A 20,450-nucleotide genomic window follows, 5' to 3' on the forward strand; every position below is an offset into this window, starting at 1 on the left:
AAAGTGCTCTCCAGAATATTCTTCCTGATCAAAACACTCACTTAGAAGCAAAGTGCTCGTAGTCAATTAAACTAAACTGAGAAGGTAAATAATAAGCAAGTGCAAGCAAAGAGACAACTAGTCCTAAGTTTTCCAAGTGACGTATTGTTAACATCGATAGTGAACGTCTCATTTTAAATGGGTCACAGTCCATGATACGAAAACACAAAAATCAGAAAATCGAGGCTATAATATATTCACAAAACAGGGCAATAACCCCTCAGGATTAAACCTTCCCTCTTTCACTCCACATTTTAAATATAAATAGCCAGAGCACAGTGTAACTATAAGCTGTTTGTTACTCATATTTCCACACATAGTCTATTCTCTTGCAACACCTGTTGGAAACTTTAATTCTGTTAAGTGCAAGCCTATTGAAATAAAAATGACTGGGCATAATTTCTCTTGTGTAACTAAACTTGAATCACATTTTTTCTTTATAGTCACATGGCCATAATTTGTATAACAAAGTGTTCTTAACACCAGCAGGGGTACTGCATTTATATTTCAGATGTCACTCTCTCTCCCTCCCTCAAATTGTTTGCCTGATGAATTCTGACAAAAGGTTTTAATGTAGGCTCTTTACGCAGCATCCAGGAGAAAAAGCATCCATCTCTTCACAACATGCACCCACTATGATCATTGTACCATGACACACAGTAACAGCATGGAGGCTGGCACACTCAATTCCACACGGAGAACAACTCCACTACAGTTCAGAGGACAGGTCACTAGACCCGAAACACGTACTCTGATTTCTCTCCCCAGATGCTGCCTGACCTGCTCAGCTTTTCCAAAATTTCTGCTTTTGGAACTTTGCCTTAGGACCTTGGTCAGGGTAAACAGAGATTATGACAGAAGGTGCATCAGCTTCATCATCTACAAAAAAAACATTCCCCTTGACTCATCCCACACAACCCCTCCCTGCAATAACAACCAAAACAGAATCCCCCTCATCCACATGTACCATCCCAACAACCTCTGGATCCAACGCATCATCCTCTGACACTTCTGCCATCTGCAGTCCAACCCCACCACCAAAGACATTTTTCCATCCCCACCCTTATCTGCTTTCCAGACGGGCCACTCTCTCTGAGACTCCTTTGTCTGCTCCACACTCCCATCCATGCTCACCACACCTGGTACTTTTCCTTGCAACTGCAGGAAGTGCTACACCTGCCCCTATACCTCACCCCTCCACCTGCACATCTGCCAATGTGGTATACTGCACCCGCTGTACCCATTGTGGCCTCCTCTACATCTGGGAAACCAAGCGGAGGCTTGGGGACTGCTTTGTGGAACACCTACACTAGGTTTGCAATAAACAACTGTACCTCCCAGTCACGAACCGTTTCCACTCCCCCTTCCATTCCTCAGATGGAATGTCCATCCTGGGCCTCCTGCAGTGGCACATGATGCCACCCGAAGGTTGCAGGAACAGCACCTCATATTCTACTTGGGAACCCTACAGCTCAACTGCATCAATGTGGACTTCACAAGCTTCAAAATCTCCCCTTCCCCGTCACATCCAAAAACCAGCCCAGCTTTGCTTGTCCGTGCCTCCCTAACCTGTCCTTCTTCCCACCCATCCTCTCCTCCCATCTCAAGCCCCACTCCCATCTCCTAGCCTCATCCTGCCACCTTGACCTATCCTACACTCACCCTTATTGGCTCCATCCCCACCTCTTTGGCCTGTTTGTCTCCTCTCCACATCTTCTATCTGCCTCTCCTTCTCTCCCCATTTATTACAAAACCCCCTTCCCCTCCCCCATTTCTGAAGGAGGGTCCAGGCCTGAAACATCAGCTTTCCTGGTCGTCTGATGCTGCTTGGCCTGCTGTGTTTAACCAGCTCTACACCTTGTTAACTCTTATACCACAATGGAAGATCCCTAATGGACCAATCACCCCAGCCACAAAACTGATGTGTAGGAACCACAAACAATAAGTCAAATAATATTGCCGGGTGGGAAAGAAGACTCATACTATGACTCACCATATAGGGTCCAACAGCTTATTTTGAGAAAGTAACAATAATAACTGACAATGTTAGAAATAATCGGATTCATCAGCATTTGAAAAAGTACTGTTTACATGTTCATATCAGAACATTTAGATGATGTTCCCACTCAAAACAAACTTACTGTGCTTTCTGTATTTCTGAATGAAACAGCAGTGGATTTCCAGCATTTACATTTTTAAAATCTGTACAGAGAGCTCAGCAACTTAAATATCACAGATGAACCAAACTTCATATTTTAGCACGGCACCTTATTTTACAGTGTCACAACTTTTCCAAAATCATTTAATACTCAAGAAAACCCATCAATCTTGAAACATTAAAACCAACAGTCTAGTATCCATTCTGAAATGTCTGCCAAAATCTACAACCATACTGTAGCTGGAGAAACAGATAATAAGCATATACACATATCACCAGCTCTTGACAGCAAATTCAGCAGGAGGTGGTACAAAATCACCCAATCAATAAAACTTTAACAGACTAATTCTAGTTCCGAACTTACATTAGTCTGGAAGCAGGTTGTCCAAGACAACTATTTCATTCCAAATGTCAACATACACAATGACAGAAATTTATCTCAGAAAGTGAAGATAGGAGGGTGGCACAAAATGGAGGATATCTGACTGACTACAACATCTGACACATAATTCTACTAAGTACAGAGGAACTGAAGTATCAATCGCCGAGTATAATGAGTAGCCAATCTAATATCCTCTATTCTACATCACTGCACAAGATTAACATTTACCTATCAACTTTTAAGTTCAAGGGCTTCAAACCAAAAACAAAACTGCAACTCTCTAAAATTTAAATCCCAAATATTCCATGCATGAAATTACTTTCAGAGTTGGATCACTGCACGAGTAAAATAAAGGTAAGAATGAAACATTCATTGCAAATGTCAAATATATAAAAGCCAAGAAAACTAATATTTAAACTGAAATTTTTCTCCTTTCTAAGTACAGGCACACTGAAATCAGAGTGATCAAGATTCTAATACTTCAAAAAGCCGTTCAGCAGCTGCAAAACTGAAACATCATGACAATGTTGAAATATCCAAAGAACCACAGGCTCAAAAGGTCAGATTAACCAACAGCCAGACTTAACCATCAATACACATTCATCTAATGTTGTTAACACTTGCAAAGCCTTCATGCTGGCTCTAATGGATGGTGGATTTTCTGTCATTATATGACAATTTGTCTAAGCTAGTGTTTTTAGAAAACCTCTGACAACTTTAAGAATAAATATGGAAACAGGATTCCATCATTCTCTTCATCAGGTATGGCATCTTTTAATAGAAAATACTACTTCCATTTCAGAATCCCTTTGACAACATACTGCATAGGAGGCTGCTAAATAAGATAAGAGGTCATGGTGCTAGGAGCAAGGTACAGGCACGGATGGTGGATTGGCTGGCTGGCAGAAGTCAAAGAGCAGGGACATAGGGTTCTTTTTCAGGACAATAGCCAGTAATTAGTGGGGATCAGTACAGATCAGTGTTGGAACTATAACTATTCATGTTATACATTCATGACCTTGATGAAGGAACTGAGGGAACTGCTCCTAAGTTTACAAATGACACAATGACGGGTGAAGAACAGGAGGCACAGAAGCTGCAGAAGGACCTGAACAGGCAAAGAAATGACAGACAGAAATCAAAGTGGTAAAATGTGAGGTTGTGCAATTTTGTAGGAAAAATAGAAGTATAGACTCTTTTCTAAATAGGGAAAGGTTTCGAAACTCTGAAGCACAAGTGGGCTTGGGAATGCTAATTCAGGATTCTCTTAAGGTTAACAAGCAGGATTTGTTGGCAGCTAGAAAGGCATATGCAATATTAGCATTCCTTTCAATGGGGCTAGAATACAACTGCATGATTTACTGCTGAAGCTGTATATGACTCTGGTCAGACCACATTCGGCATATCTCGAGCTATTTAGGACTCTACCTAAGGAAGGATGAGCTGGTCTGGAAGAAAGTCCAGAAGAGGTTCACAAGAATGATCCCAGGAATAAAGAACTTGTCATATGAGAAGCTGTTGAGGACTCTGAGTCTGCAGTCGATGGTAGTTTAGAAGGATAAGGAGGGGGTGCGCAGAGAAACTTACAGAAAACTGACAGACCTGGATAGAGTGGGCGTTGAGTAGTAGGAGACACTAATAACCGAGATCACCTTCTCAGAAGCGACTCACCAGTCAGCCGATCCACTATTCATGCCTGTACCTTGCCCTTAGCACCATGACCTCTTATCTTACTTAGCAGCCTCCTATGCAGTCCTTTAAAACTGACATGAGGAGGAATTTCTTCAGCCAGAGGGTGGTTAACCAGTGAAACTCACTGATGCTGAAATCTGTGTAGGTCAGGTCACTGAGTGCATTTAAGCCAGAGATAAATAGGCTCTTCATGAGTAAGGGGATCAAAAGGTTACATGGCGAAGGTAGAAGAATGGGGTTGAGAAACATATCAGCCATAATCAACTGGCAGAGCAGTTTTTTTATGGACGACTGGCCTAATTCAGCACTTTTTTGTCTTATAATTTTGTTTAAATTATTGGTCAAATCCAATATCTAGTACCAGCTGTTCCTGTAACACTTAAAAGTAAAAACCTTTTACTCAATCTCCATAGATTACTTAACCATCTATGCATAATCTACACCCTTCAGCTACCAACCTACACATAATCAGGGTAGTCCCCTAACTCCCTCAGTTAAGATTATATAAAAATCTCTCATTTAATTAGAAAAATAACCGTACATACTATCAGAACAAAACATTCTGCCAAGTCACAAACAGGCTGCAAAATGACACTCACGAGTGCTATTTCACAAAGTCTTGAAGTTATACAATCTACGAATGCATCTTTCTTCTTTAACGGTCTTTAAGTATACTTGCACATTAATTTATTTTGCAACATAAGTATTTTATCTGATTAACTATAAAAGAATATTGATACAGCAAAACTTTCCAAGTACCCGTTCTTCCACTTTCTCTCATTCCACAACCAAGAGACTCTTCTAGAGACCATTGTATAATAGACATGACACTATGTCATGCATCAATTCCCACCTTTTGTACAAAAAAGATTAAACCATTCGCAATGACAACATTTGTGTCTGGTTCTGGCCAAGGATAACACTTTGACCCACCAGTTCAAGCCAGCACCACATCTCATGATTCAAGAATCAGTTATGTAAAAAAGTTAAAAGTCATTCAACTTAAGATTGTGTTTTTAATTAAAAACAAAAACATAAACTTACAGTGGTGGGAGCAGGAGCAGGGGGTGGTGCATAAGATGGTCTTTCTGTAAGAGAAGAAAGTAATAAAATGTATAATTCTGTTTTATGGGCACATCACAACAATAGGAAAATCCTAACCAATCGTATTCTGTCTCATGAGATGTCTTAAATCTTTAATTAACCTCCCTGAAGGCAGTACCTGCTACCAAAAAGAATTCTATTGGTGCCAAGTACATTTTAATATTTCAACCAAGTGCCCATGCTTCCAGTGTAATTCATTCAATAAGGGATAGAGTTTCTGAAGAGATTTCCAGAGCTCCAACAAAACTCCATGTTGGAAGAATTCCCTCTTTATTTATTTAAGCTTGGCTACGCAGGGAGAATTCCGGGTCTGAGCTATCACTTTAGGAGATGATTCATATAGGCAGACACAAACTTTCCAAAGAGGAGGACAAGCAACCTGAAGAGATCTTACACACTTGGCAATACATGGTTAAGGAGTGCCATTGGCAAAGAGCTGTCAGCAACAGGCTGTGTATCGGTGGTGCCACAAACTCCTGAGACTTTTTTTCCTCCCTCACATGCTGGGTCAAGCAGTAGCAGCATACGAGTGTATTTCTACCTGATATAACTCCATCCCTTTCCAGATCTGTGGCACTTAAGTAGCATATTTTCCTCTTAACTTCCCATTTGGAACTATAAACACAACAATTGAATACTGAGAGGGGGAGAAGCCAGCAGAATAGATGAGTCTAAAATCAGCACTGGGAGCTCGAACTGTGATGAAAGAGTTTACATTTCAATCTCAAAGATTTAAAGCAGCAAAGCAACACAAAGTAAATGGATTAATTGAAATGAAAACAATTAGAAAGAAATTGTACTTGGTGACAGGAGGAGAAATATTTGCTGGATAGAGAATTATAATGATCTGCCTTATTAGAAAATATTGAAAGAAAATACAGAATTACGTTTCCATAGCAGGTTTTAGGAGTCTGCAGTACTTCAGCAGGCCTTAAGCGTAGTCACTGTCACAGTGTAGGAAATCTCTGGTAACTTGCATAGATCAGAATCCCACAAAAGGCAACGTGTTGACGGGCAGACATTCCGTGAAGTGATCTCAGTTGAAGAATAAATGTCAACTAAGAAGAACTTCCCTGTTTTTATCTAACTAATGACATGGGGATTTTCTTTTTACAACCATCTGAGACAGTTTAACATTGCATCCAAAACCAAAATATTTGATTTGGAATTGGTCTTGTGTATATGTTTGTGATACATCAGTTTATCTATCAAAATTAAAATCATGCAGTGTGTTTCAATATTCCAAAATGTAAGTATAAATATTCACATACACATCTTCCCTGCACTGGAGCACTTTTGCATGTAATTACATACATGCTCCAATTATTATTACTTCCTGTCTTCCCCCTTCAACCACCAGTACAAACAACTACAACAATATGCCACCAAAATGGATACAGATTGCCCACAGAAACAATGAGCAATTAGAGACTAATCTAAACAGAGTTAACAATGAAAAATGATTAAATAATTGCAATCGTAAGCCTGACAACACTTGGTACTCAACAAATGGCTTTTTTTTAAATCTGAAGAACTATTCAACAAAAAGTCTGTGTTTAAATTATAGTTAAAAAACACACCGCTTGGTAGCTCATGGTTGAAAACTAAATTACACAATATGGAACACAGCCATTCACAATAGGATGATCCAGTATCCAAAGCAGTGCGACTTTCAGTTAACTGGTTTCGAGTAGGGCAGCAAAGAGTTATATCTGATGCTGGTACTTATAGGCTGGAGAACAAAAAACCTTCCTGGTCCTCGTATGTCTTCAGTCCTCTAATCATATTAAACTACTTTGAAAAGAATAGTTACTAGAATTAAAAATCATGACATTGTTGAAGTCAGTAATGTGCACAAAACATTAGGTTAAAAACGTAAGACATGTAAAGAGCAATTTCCCAAGAAAGTGGATTTGAATGACAAATGATAAAAACTCGAAAGAAATGTTGCACTGCGACGAAACAGCATACTCAATCATAAGTGGCTGATCTTTCATTAGCAGATCCAGCAGGTTGGTATTAACTGCCGCATGTGCTCTTGTGGTTTGTAAAAGAAAATGGATCATTTAGGTGCAGATCACAGCTTACGTACATTATAGTGCATTTAATTGGCAATCAAACCAATCAGGCTGCTAGTATTTCTGCCAATCTGTAAATGTAGCAGTCACTATGGAAAACAGGCGAATGTGGCGATTTAATTAAAACAGTGACAATGAGCCCTGGATCCACAGTAAGAAAATAAGGAGTGAGAAGTTGTTTTCATAGTGAAGGAAAAGATTTTGTTTTATAACATTAATCAAGATTACCACAGTAATAATCACAGGATCAACTTCGATATAAATCAGATTTCAAGGGTGCAGGTGGAGGAAAGAACAGTCCTGAACCAGCTCCTCACAAAACCTTCCACTACCCAATGTAAATAAAGTTCCAAGTCACTTTGACAAATTCTATATTTTCTAAATGTTATAGCCAACATTTGCACTTTCATTCAAAAACAAATGCAAAATCACAATTGTTTTGCTTACTTGACATGATGATGCCACCAACCTCTTAGAATCTGAAATAGAAGGAAAAACACATCAGTAAAGCAAAATCTTTCAGAAACTGCATGTTTAGTCCACTTATTTCTTAGATGAAGAAGGCTCACATTTAGAGAAGGCCTTCGATGACCAACATAGATTCGGAATGAAGAACAAGGTCTTGGAGCTCAAAATGCATCATAGCTTGGAAGGACATTTTTACAGGGAATTACACTCAACTTGACTCAAAGGGTTAGTCAAAAGTCAGGAGTGTTACTAAAACAAGACATGCTGATGAAGCTTTTCATCACGCACTCATCGGTCAGAATTTCAAATACTAAAGGGATTTATTTACAATTTATACTGCAAGTGGAACAGGGTGCTGTTTGTTTGGCAAATGTACTCTGACAGAGGCATTTTCATTGAGAACTCATCAGTGAGCAGTTACCCCAAGGTTTTGCTTAAATTCAAGTCAGACAAGTCCATTCGGATTGGTCAAGATGTGCCACGAGAAATGGGCCAGAGACCTGAAAGCCTTTGATTTCATTTTTAAAAAGTACAATGGCTAGGCAAATATCTTTGCCTACAGAGGACCAATGCCTGCGCAGAAACATACATGGCTCTAGCAACCCTTAGAGTCCCATTCTAATCCTGACTAATGATCGTTCTCCACTGTATGTTAAAAATCTCCAAAATCATAAATAAGTCTAGTCCTGAAAACTGCCTACTCTACCTCAAATTATCATGGAAAGTTAAGAGTACCACAGTGTTACGCAAAATGGCATATTCTTTCAGCTGTAAACAACAGATGCAGTACTGACCACCCTGTGCTTGCAAAACTCAATACAGTTTCCAACATCAATGTGATAATTCAAGTGGAGCAATATTTACTGTACAATCCCCAGCGTGAAAAGAATTACACTAACAACCAATTTAAGATTATCAGTGTATCTCACAATGTGGTTCACTTACACTTGCTGGAAGCTCCATATATATTTGACTCCCCGCAAGCAAAATTAACTTGTACAGACACTGCACCTATTCAAATAAACAAGAGTCTGGGGACACTGTTCCCTGGTGTACTCCTCATGGCATTGCCTTGAACAGTCAGTTAACCTGTGAACCAATCAGCACTCTGTTTCTCATGTGGTATAAACATTGCTCCCTTTGAAATCTGGGAATATTCTTACATCTGTGCTGACCAAGTCTAAGATGGAAAAGTTCAAGATCATGTCTTTTTGTTCAGCAACACTCAGCGCGTACTCCAAAGTCATGAGTCATATCCCAATTCAGGGATCCAAGGATCTAGGCCAAGACTTGCAGTTAGCCACTGAAGCAAGGAGATATGAGAGAGAGATAGAGATACGGACAGAGACATAGATAGAGTGCAAAAATGTTCGGGGAGAGAAAAGTACCTCAACTTTGACAAGTTACAGTGCCATGAGAACAGAACAAAGGGAAGAACACAAACATTTGACAGAAAATAGCCATGTTTTCATCAGATTTAATGTTTCTTCAGCAAGAAATTAAGGAGAATGCCTGCATTTTCATTTAAAATCTTCTGCCTTAACAGCAAAGACATTTGGGAAATTGCTCTGCCTGCACTACACTCTGCCTCAAGCTGAGAAAGCCACAATAATACCAATGGACACCACACATTAGCCATGGCTCAACAGGTAATACCTTCCCCTTTGGGCAAGAAGATTCTGTGTTCAAATCCCACTCCTGAGATTTCTGCAAGGTTAATTGAGGGGTACTATAACAGCAAAGGTACCCTCCAATGAAACATTAAACAAAGACTTCATCTATTCTCCCAAGTGAATGGCACTATTCTGAGGATGTGAAGGTGTTGGTGTTGGATTGAGGTAGATTAGACTAGATTCCCTACAGTGTGGAAACAGGCCCTTCGGCCCAACAAGTCCACATCGCCCTTTTGAAGCATCCCACCCAGATCCACCTCCTTATAAATGCACACACCCCTGAACACTACGGGCAATTTAGCACGGCCAAGCCACCTAGCCTGCGCATCTTTGGACTGCGGGAAGAAACCGGAGCACCCAGAAGAAACCCAAGTAGACATGAGGAGAATGTGCAAACTCCACACAGACAGTCGCCCAAGGTTGGAATCGAACCTGGGTCCCTGGTGCTGTGGGGCTGCAGTGTTAACCACTGAGCCACCGTGCCGCCCCTATAGCAGACAACATCAGAAGTCAGGAGACACTAGGTTATACAATTTGGACCCAAAACTTTTTTTCCTGCTCCTCAGCGTGTTGTCTTTTTCTAGCTTCACATCTATTGATTCTATAATCCCAATTTTGCCCTGTTATTCCCAATTTGGCCAACACAACAAAAACTGATAATCTGGCTATTATCACACTGCTGATTGTGGAATTTGCCATGTACAAATTGGCCACCATACTACTGACATAACAGCAGTGATTGCATAGCAAAAATATATACTATATATAATAAACTGATTGGTTATAAAACAAGGTGTGGAGCTGGATGAACACAGCAGGCCAAGCAGCATCAGAGGAGCAGGAAAGCTGACGTTTCAGGCCTAAACCCTTCCTCTAGACCTGTGTTCATCCAGCTCTACACCTTGTTGTTTCAGATTCTCCAGCATCTGCAGTTCCTACTGTCTCTGGCTATAAAACAATCTGAGATATTCCTTTTACTTTAAAAGGAACTATACAAGTAAAAGGCTTTCATTCCATAGTCGGTCCTAGATGAACTAATTGCTCATGACAGGTTGGTGTTGCTTTTCAAAGTCCTGAATTCTCACCACTCCCCAGGCAGACATTTTTCCTGAATTCTCAAATGGATTTATTAGTGACTGTCTTATACTGCCAACATAGCAAAGAAATATGGAGAAACTCAGCAGTTGTGGCATCTGTGGAGACAAAAAAGAGAGTTTAGGACATTTTTTGAGTTAAAAAGATGTTGGAATTTTTTTAAACACTTGTTATACTTTTGACTAACAAAAGACAAAGAGGTTGCCGATGGTGGAGAAAAAAAAATGATGTAAAGTGGAAATGAGTCCCCAACCAATCATAGCCCCAAAGGACCATGGGGCTACTCTTTCATTACAGAGATGATTAGAAGTGCTTTAACTTAAAGGTTATCACACCTCAAGTTAGGGGTGAGGTTGAAAAGGAGAGTCCATGTCACTCTGCATCACAAACCAGCTGTCCATTCAACTGAGCTGGCCAAGCCCAAACGACTGAGGTTATGATTAAGAATCATCGGACTGGAAACGTTAACTTTTTCTGCTAACAGGTTCTGCCTGACCAGCTCAGCTTCTCCAACAATTTCTGTTTTTGTCCTAAACTACTATTAGAATGATAACAGCCTGGTCCTACTGTCCTACGGAAGAAACATCTTGTGTGTGTGTCTACGTACATTTTATAGTCCCAAATATTTCAACTGGGTCACTCTCCACCCATCCCCCTCAATGTTACCAAGACAGCCTTTATCCCCGATTTAATTCATTGGGAGTCAGTCACCCTCCCAGCTCCGGAATATTGTCCATGACAACATCCTGCAGCACCCACACTTCCCACCCAAAGTGAACCCTCGGAGAGATCCCCCTCCCCCCCGTCTTCTCCCTTCACTGCCTCCCCAGCCCAGCTCATCCCTCATGATGTCCCGTTCATCCCCCCCCCCCGGGATCAAAGCTGTACTCACGGAGAGGGCGGGGAGTCCTGTGTCCCGCTGGAGCCGCGGTCCCGGGGAGGCGGTCGGTGTCCCTGGCCGAGGAGGGAGGGAGCTCGATGCCGGGAGCTGGCCTGTGTCGGGTGGGGTAGTTCGGTGACCGGAGCCCGGTACCCGGGGGGGGGGGGTGGGGGAAGGGTCTGGATCCGCAAGCCCGGGGCCGGGGGGCGGGAAGCGCGCGGACCGAGCGCGAGCGGGTTCCTATTGTCCGGGGGCGCCGAGCTCGCACATTCCACACAAACAAAACCCGGCCACGGCTGCCGGATGAAAATTTCCCGACACCCGGGGAATACCCGCCGCCTCGGGTGGACTTGATCTTCCCCCAGTACACTCCCACCTTGGGCCTGGCAGAATTTTATAAAGTAATAAACAGTTCCGCCGAATCTGCGAACCTCTTTCCAACTGTGCCGACCCAAGGCCAAATGTCAGTGTGAGTAGCAACCGTACATTCGAGCCTCCAAATAAAGTTCCCTTCTATAAATTAAATAAGCGCAGTTGTAATATAGTTACAACATCAGTTGTTTTGAGTCTTTGTATAGGTGTTATAAGCTAATAATTTCCTTTTTAATGGAAAACATTTTTCTAAGAATGTGCTGCTACAGACAATAAATCTACTGTGGTTCTTCAAATAGAATGCATGTCTGACCTAAAGTGCATATGCTGTATTGTTTCTGTAAGACTGATTTATTTTGTCCCCAGTCTCACTGAGAAATCTCCTTATCTTGAGAAATGTTAATTTTAATTTGCTGCAGGACTGGGAACATGTCAAATAGTCACTGAAATCTAACAGGTAAGGGACAATATCGAAACACAATCAACGTACCCAACACTAATCAATTTACACCTTGTACAGTTGCTGGTGACTAATAAAATCTGCAATTTAGTTGGTAATTAATTCACAAGATTATTAACAGAGAGGCAATAATGTAGTGCCAGAGCTGTTGGTGGAGTAATCCGGGGACACAAGGTCCCAGGGATAAAAGTTAAAACTGCTTGAGGGGCTCAGCAGGTCAAGCTGTGCAGAGAAAAACAGGCGATAACGTCTCGATTCTGGTGTGACTACTTAAGGATTTTGCTTTCATTTTAGTGTCCCAGGAACTCATATTCAAAATTAAAAACAAAATCTCTAACTGAAAGTCTGATGACGACCATGTAGCCTTTGTTGGGAAAATCCATCTAGTTTGCATGTGTTTTTTTGGGTAGAATAACTACTATTCTTTCCAGTCACGTATATCTAAAGCAATGTGATGGACTCTTAACTGGAGACGTAACAGAACTGTGGAAATAAAGAATCAGAGAATCCCTACAGTGTGGAAACAAACCCTTTGACACAGCAAGCCCCACACGGACCTGCAGAGCATCCCACCCAGATCCATTCACCTAATCTATAAATCTCTGAACACTATGGGCAATTTAGTATAACCAATCCACCTAGCCTGCACGTCTTTGGACTGTGGGAGGAAACTGGAGCACCTGGAGGAAACCCACGCAGACACGAGGAGAATGTGCAAACTCCACACAGACAGTCACCTGAGGGTAGAATTGAACTCGGGTCTCTGACACCTAGAGGCAGCAGTGCTAACCACTGAGCCAAAGATGAACGCATATTTCAAAATCCCCAGGCTAATGTCAAGATTTGAATACCACCACAGCAGATGGTGATATTTGAATTCAATATAACCTAGATTTTTCTTGTAAAAGCTAGTCTGGTGGACATTATTGTTTAGAAATCCATCTGGTTCATTAATGCCCTTTTAGGCTTGGTAATATGCCTCCCTTACCTAGCCTGGGTAATCTACAACTGGAGACCCACAGCAATAGAGTGTAAATTTTTGTCCAGTCACAGCCTGAGAATGAATGAATAACTGTCCTCCAACTGGCCACAAAAGCCATTCAGTTGTATCAAACACTAAAGTGCAACACACAGGGAATGAAACTAGGTGGATCATCTAACATTGACCTGAGCACAGGAAACAACAACAGCTAAAGTAAGCCTGTCAAATCTGCAAAGTCCTGCTTACCAACACCGAAGGATGGTACCAAAATTAGGAGAGCTGTCTCACAAACATGACAAAATTCACAGAGTCACAGTCGTGCAATCATAACTTGCACAGTTTCCCAGATACACTATGTTCTGGGTCATCCCACAGAACCATACATTGTCAGGGGGGAGTTGCCTTGTGAGTCTTCAGCATTGATTCTAGAGCCTGTGGAGTCCAATGGCATCGGGCCACATATGGGCAAGGAAACCTGCTGATTACCATCCAGTGGCCCCACCCTGAGCTGATGCATCAGTATTCCTCCAAGTTAAACACCATGTAGAGGAAGTGTGAACTTATCACACCCATAGTCAAGCTGATCCAGTTTGTCTACAACACTGATAGCGACTTGACAATGTGGAAAGTTGTCCGGGTATGTACGGTGTACGAAAAGCAGGACAAATCAAACTTGGCCAATTACTGCCCCATCAGTACTCTCGATCATCAGTAAAGTGATGGAAGGTGCCTTCAACGGCGCTTTCAAGCAGCACCTGCTCTGCAATAACCTGCTCGTTGACACCCGGTTTGGGTTGCGCCAGGACCACTCAACTCTGGACCTCATTACAGCCTAGATGCGAACATGGACGGAAGAGCTGAATTCTAGAGGTGACGTGAGAGTGACAGCCCTTAACATCAAGATCACATTTGCCTAAGTGTAATATCAAGGAGCCCTAGAAAGACCTGAGTCAACTGGAATCACTTGCTGTCTGGATTCATACCTGGGCCTCTATGGGCAGCATGGTGGCTTAGTGGTTAGCACTGCTGCCTCACAGCGCCAGGGACCCAAGTTTGATTCCAGCCTTGGGCACCTGCCTATGTGGAGTTTGCACATTCTCCCTCTGTCTGCGTGGGTTTCCTCTGGGTGCTCTGGTTTCCTCTCACAGTCCAAAGATGTGCAGAGTAGGTGGATTGGCCATGTTAAATTGCCAATAGTCCCCATAGATGTTTAGATTAGGTGGGTTAGACTTGGGAAATCAGGGGATTGGGTCAAAGTGGGATGCTCTTCGGTGGGGCGGTGTTGACTTGTTGGGCCGAATGGCCTGTTTCCACACTGTAGGGATCCTATGGCTATTGACGGTCAGTTATCTCAGCTCCAGGCCATCTGTGCAGGAGGGCCTCAGAGTAGTGTCCGAGGCGCAATCATCTTGAGCTACTTCATCAATAACCTTCTGTCTATCATCAGATCAGAAATTCACTGATGTTTACACAATGTTCTAAACCATTTGAGACTACTCAGATACTGAAGCAGTCCTTGTCCAAATGCAAGATCTACCCAATATTTAAGCTTGGTCTGACAAGTGGCAACTAACTTTCACCCCACATAAATGCCAGGAAATAACAGACAATCTAACCATCACCTTGACATTCAATGACATTACTGTCACTGAATTCCCAATTATCAACAATCTGAACTGGACTCATCATATAAATACAAGCCTACAAGTGCAGGTTAGGGGCTAAGAATTCCGCAGCAAGTAACTCAACTCCAGACTCCCCAAAGTCAGTCCACCATCTACAAGGCACAGGTCAGGTGTGTGATGGAATACTACCTACTTGGCTGAATGAGAACAGCTCCAACAACACTCAAGCAGCTTGACACCATCCAGGACAAAGCACCCTGCCCAACTGGCTCCACATCCACAAATATTCATTCTGTCCATCACCGATGCTCAGTCACAGCAGTGTATACCATCCACAAGATGCACTGCAGAAATTCACCAAAGATCCTTAAACAGCACCTTCCAAACCCACGAACAGAAGGACGAGGACAACAGATATGTGGGAACACCATCTACAAGTTCCCCTCTGAGCCACTCACCATTCTGACTTATTCCATCACTATCGCTGGGTCAAAATCCAAAGGCATTATGGGTCTATCTACAGCACATGGACTACTGTACCAGGTACAACAAACAAAAGGTACCCTTTAAGGGAGACAGCCAACTAGAGTTTCTGATGAAGGGTCTAGGCCCGAAACGTCAGCTTTTCTGTTCCTAAGATGTTGCTTGGCCTGCTGTGTTCGTCCAGCCCCACACCTTGTTACCTGAGAACCCAGGTATCTCTGTTTTAAATACTCTGAATGACAGCCTTCTGCTCAATGATTTCCACAGATTAATTACCTACTGGCTGAAGAAATTCCCCCTCATTTCGATTCTAAAAGGTTGTTCCTTCACTTTCAAACTGTGCCCTCAGGTTATAACTGGTGGAGACATGTTTTCCACGTCCACCCTACCCAGCCCTGTTGGTATTAGAACATAGAACATTACAGCACAGTACAGGCCCTTCGGCCCTCGATGTTGTGCCGACCTGCCATACCAATCTGAAGCCCATCTAACCTACACTATTCCATGTACGTCGATATGCTTGTCCAATGACAAATTAAATGTACTTAAAGTTGGCGAATCTACTACCGTTGCAGGCAAAGCGTTCTATTCCCTTACTACTCTCTGAGTAAAGAAACTACCTCTGACATCTGTCCTATACCTTTCACCCCTCAATTTAAAGCTATGCCCCCTCGTGCTCGCCTTCACCATCCTAGGAAAAAGGCTCTCCCTATCCACCCTATCTAACCCTCTGACTATCTTATGTGTCTCAATTAAGTCAACCTTCTTCTCTCTAACGAAAACAGCCTCAAGTCCTTCAGACTTTTCTCGTAAGACCTTCCCTCCATACCAGGCAACATCCCAGTAAATCTCCTCTGCACCCTTTCCAAAGCTTCCACATCCTTCTTATAATGCGGTGACCAGAACTGTACGCAATACTCCAAATGCGGCCGCACCAGAGTTTTGTACAGCTGCAGCATAACCTCATGGTTCTGGAACTCGATCCCTCTATTAATAAAAGCTAATACACTGTATGCTTTCTTAACAGCCCTGTCAACCTGGGTGGCAACTTTCAAGGATCTGTGTACATGGACACTGAGATCTCTCTGCTCATCTACACGACCAAGAATCTTACCATTAGCCCAGTACTTTGCCTTCTGGTTACTCCTACCAAAGTGCATCACCTCACACTTGTCTGCATTAAACTCCATTTTCCACCTCTCAGCCCAGCTCTGCAGCTTATCTATGTCTCTCTGCAACCTACAGCATCCTTCGTCACTAACCACAACTCCACCGACCTTAGTGTCGTCTGCAAATTTACTAACCCATCCTTCTACGCCCTCATCCAGGTCATTTATAAAAATGACAAACAGCAGTGGACCCAACACCGACCCTTGCGGTACACCACTAGTAACTGGTCTCCAGGATGAACATTTCCCATCAACTACCACCGTCTGTCTTCTTTCAGCAAGCCAATTTCCGATCCAAACTGCTATATCTCCCACAATCTCATTCCTCCGCATTTTGTACAATAAAATTCTGTAAGTTTCAATCAGATCCTTCCTCATCCTTCTGAAACTCCCATCAAGTACAGACCCAGAAGACTCAACTGCTCCTCATTTGAGAAGCCCTTCATTCCTGGGATCATTCTTGTAAACCTCCTCTGGACTCCCTCCAAGGCCAGCACATCCTTCCTTTGATACAAGGCCCAAGGCTGCTCACAAGATTGCAAATGTGGTCTGACGACAGTATAATACAGCTTCAGCTGTACATCCCTGCTCTTGTATTCTTGCCCTGTCAAAATTAATGCTAACATTGCATTAGCCTTCCGAACTGCCAACTGAACCTGCATGTTAACCTTAAGAGAATCCTGAATTATGACTCCTAAGTCCCTTTAAGCTTCAGATTTTGGAAGGTTTTCCCCATTTAAAAAATAGTCTAGACCTCTTCTTCCTACCAAAGTGCATAATCTCACAACTACCCACACCGTATTCTTCACTTCCTTGCCCACTCTCCCACACTGTCCAAGTCCTTCTGTAGCCTCTCCTCTTCCTCGGCACTACCTCCACCTACCATGTGCAAATTTAGCAACTATGCCCTCAGTTCCTTCATCCAGATCATTAATGTATAACGTGCATGGTTGTAGACCGAACACTGACCCCTGTGGAACTCGCTAATCACCAGCTGTCATCCTAAAAAAGACCCCTTAATCCCCATTCTCTGCCTCTGCCAGTCAGCCAATCCTCTATTCATGCCCTTTTTCTTGCCCCTAACATGGGCTATTATCTTATTTAGCAGTCTTCTGTGTAGCACCTTGTCTAAGGCTTTATCGAAATCCAACTAGATTGCGTCCTTTATCTAACTTGCTCAAAACATTCTAACAATTTGCCAGGGATGTGTTTGCCTTGACAAAGCTGTGCTGACTCAACCCTATTTTACCATGCACGGTCGGTTCTGCTATAACGTGTTTCTTTGACGCGAATTGAATTTAATGTAATTGAAGAAATTAGACTACTATTTGTAGAATGTGAGCTTTCCTTACCGGTAATGGCTATAACACAATTCCAACCCCATTAGTTTAACTGGCACAGCTATTGTGCAGTTTTCTTATAACACAAGATAGCAAGAGAATGGAAACGTCGCATTATATTAGAACTGACTGCACTTCCAAATATTCAGCAATCTAATCCATAACAATGGACTCTAAAACTTTACCGATGACCAAGGTCAAGCTAATCAGCCTATAGTTTCCTGTTTTCTGCTTCCCTCCTATCTTAAATGGGGATGTTACTTTAGCCATTTTCATGTCCCCTGGGCCCTCCCTGAATGCAGTGATTCCTGAAAAATCACCACCAAAGCCTCTACAATCTCCGCAGCTATCTCCTTCAGAACCTATGTGGTGTAGTTCATCTGGTCCTGGTGATTTCATTGCCTTAAGACTTCCGCTGGGTCAAAATCCAGGAACTGCCCCCCCCCCAAAGGCATTATGGGTCTATCTACAGCACATGGACTACTGTACCAGGTACAACAAACAAAAGGTACCCTTTAAGGGAGACAGCCAACTAGAGTTTCTGATGAAGGGTCTAGGCCCGAAACGTCAGCTTTCGTGCTCCTTTGTGATGGACACTACACTCACCTGTGCCCCGATTCTCTTGAAGTTTTGATATGCTGTTAGTGTCTTCCACTATGGAAACTGATGCAAAATACCTATTCAGTTGCTCTGCTGCTTCTTTGTTCTTCATTGCTACTTCTTCAGCCTCATTTTCTAATGGTCCAGTGCACTCTTGCATCTTTCTTACCTTTCACATACCTAAAAAACTCTTGTAATCTTCTTTTATATTACAAACTCGCTTACCCTCATATTTAATCTTCTCCCTGCTTATTGCTTTTTTTAGTTACCCTGTGCTGGTTTTTAAAGGCTTCCCATTAGTCTTCACCACAACGTAAGCTTTTCCTTTGGCTTTTGTGCTGTCCCTGACTTCTCTTGTAAGTCATTGTTGCCTTGTTCTCCCCTTCTTCCTTGGGATGAACTTCTGCTGTGCCTCCCAAATTACCACCAGAAACTTTTGCCATTGCTTCTTCACCATCTTCCCTGCTAGGCTCCCCTTCCAATCAACTCTGCCCAGCTCCTCCCTCATATTTTTGTAGTTACATTTACCCAATGGTAGTAGCGTTACATCTGATTCCAGCTTCTCCCTCTCAAACAGCAAGGTGAATTCTATCATATTGTGATTATTGCCCCCTGGGTCATTGATTTATTGGGTTGAATGGCCTGTTTTGTACTGCAAATTCTCCTGATTTCAGTTGGGGATAAGCTGTCATTAATGGCTTGGGACCTCAGAGAGCCAGTCTGTCTAAAAAAGATTCCAGACTAAAGGCAGATTGGAATTGGCAGGTTTATACTGATAAATTACTGACAATTAAAATCTACCTCATAATTATACAAGACTTTTGACTGTTTTGCAGATGTTAAATCTGTTGTGAAAGAATCGTTGGGACACACATGCATAATGTTACCGTAACCTCTTTAATAAGTCTATCAGTTACTACCTGGAGTCACAGCAATCATCTCATTTTAGGTTGAATAAAAGCCAAAAGAACTGTGGATGCTGGTAATTAGAAATAAAAACAGAAATTGCAGGAAAAGCTCAGCAGGCCTGGCAGCATCTGTGGAGAGAAATCAGAGTTAACATTTCAGGTCCAGTGACCCTTCGTCAGAACAATTGTTGTAGATTGAATAAATCAACGTTCTTCAGCCTTCTCTTACAAAATAGCTCCTTGAATAGTAACACTGTCTCTGTTACACTGATAAATGGGGAGTTGATTAGGGATTTATTGAAGCTGACATATTTAAAAAGTTTCCAGATTTGAGGAGTAGCTATCAGCACTGTGTTACTGAACTCACCTGGAAAAACAGGTAAGGTGAGATGAACTGCCCTTGACATCAAGGCAACATTTTACCAATTGTAGCATCAAGGAGCAAAGAACCCTTAGCAAAACTGGAGAGAATGGGAATCAGCAGGAAAATGCTCTGCTGGTTGGACTCATAGCTGAAACAAAGGAACACGATTATGGTTGCTGGGGAGGGGGGCGGGTAGTCAGTCATTTCAGCTCCAGAACATCTCAACAGGAGTTCCTCAGGGTAATGTCCCATACCCAGCCATCTTCAGCTGTTTCATCAATGACCTCCCCTCCATCATAAGGTCAGAAGTGAGGATGTTTGCTGATGGCTGCACAATGTTCAGCATCATTCGTGACTCTTCAGCCACTGAAACAGTCCATCTCCAACTGCACAAACATATGAACAATATGTAGGCTTGGGATGGTAAGTAGCAAGTAACATTCATGCCACACAAGTGCCCAGTAATAGCCATCTCCAACAGGAGAGAATGCAGCCATCTCCCCTTTAGATTGAATGATGTTACCATTTCTGAACTTACCATCATCAACAGCCTGGGGGTACCATTGACCAGAAACTGA

The 20,450-nt window shown here is 42.4% G+C and overlaps 1 protein-coding gene across 3 annotated transcripts in view; it reads right to left on the reverse strand.

The window, feature by feature from the left end:
* smarce1 (SWI/SNF related, matrix associated, actin dependent regulator of chromatin, subfamily e, member 1) overlaps positions 1–11,811 on the reverse strand; it is a 67,382-nt gene extending 55,571 nt beyond the window's left edge. For 2 of the 3 annotated variants that reach the window (XM_048560720.2, XM_048560721.2), the window contains exons 1-3: positions 11,582–11,811; positions 7,901–7,932; positions 5,316–5,359 (exon numbers count right to left, since the gene is read on the reverse strand). In XM_048560720.2, coding sequence (XP_048416677.1) covers positions 5,316–5,359; positions 7,901–7,907 — 51 coding nt within the window. In that variant the 5' untranslated portion in view covers positions 7,908–7,932; positions 11,582–11,811. The remainder of the gene's footprint in view (positions 1–5,315; positions 5,360–7,900; positions 7,933–11,581) is intronic. The other variant, XM_048560719.2, reaches the window with a different exon arrangement.
* Positions 11,812–20,450: the final 8,639 nt, after the last annotated feature.

This window comes from Stegostoma tigrinum, chromosome 31 (assembly GCF_030684315.1).
Source record: "Stegostoma tigrinum isolate sSteTig4 chromosome 31, sSteTig4.hap1, whole genome shotgun sequence".
NCBI classification, from domain to species: domain Eukaryota; kingdom Metazoa; phylum Chordata; class Chondrichthyes; order Orectolobiformes; family Stegostomatidae; genus Stegostoma; species Stegostoma tigrinum.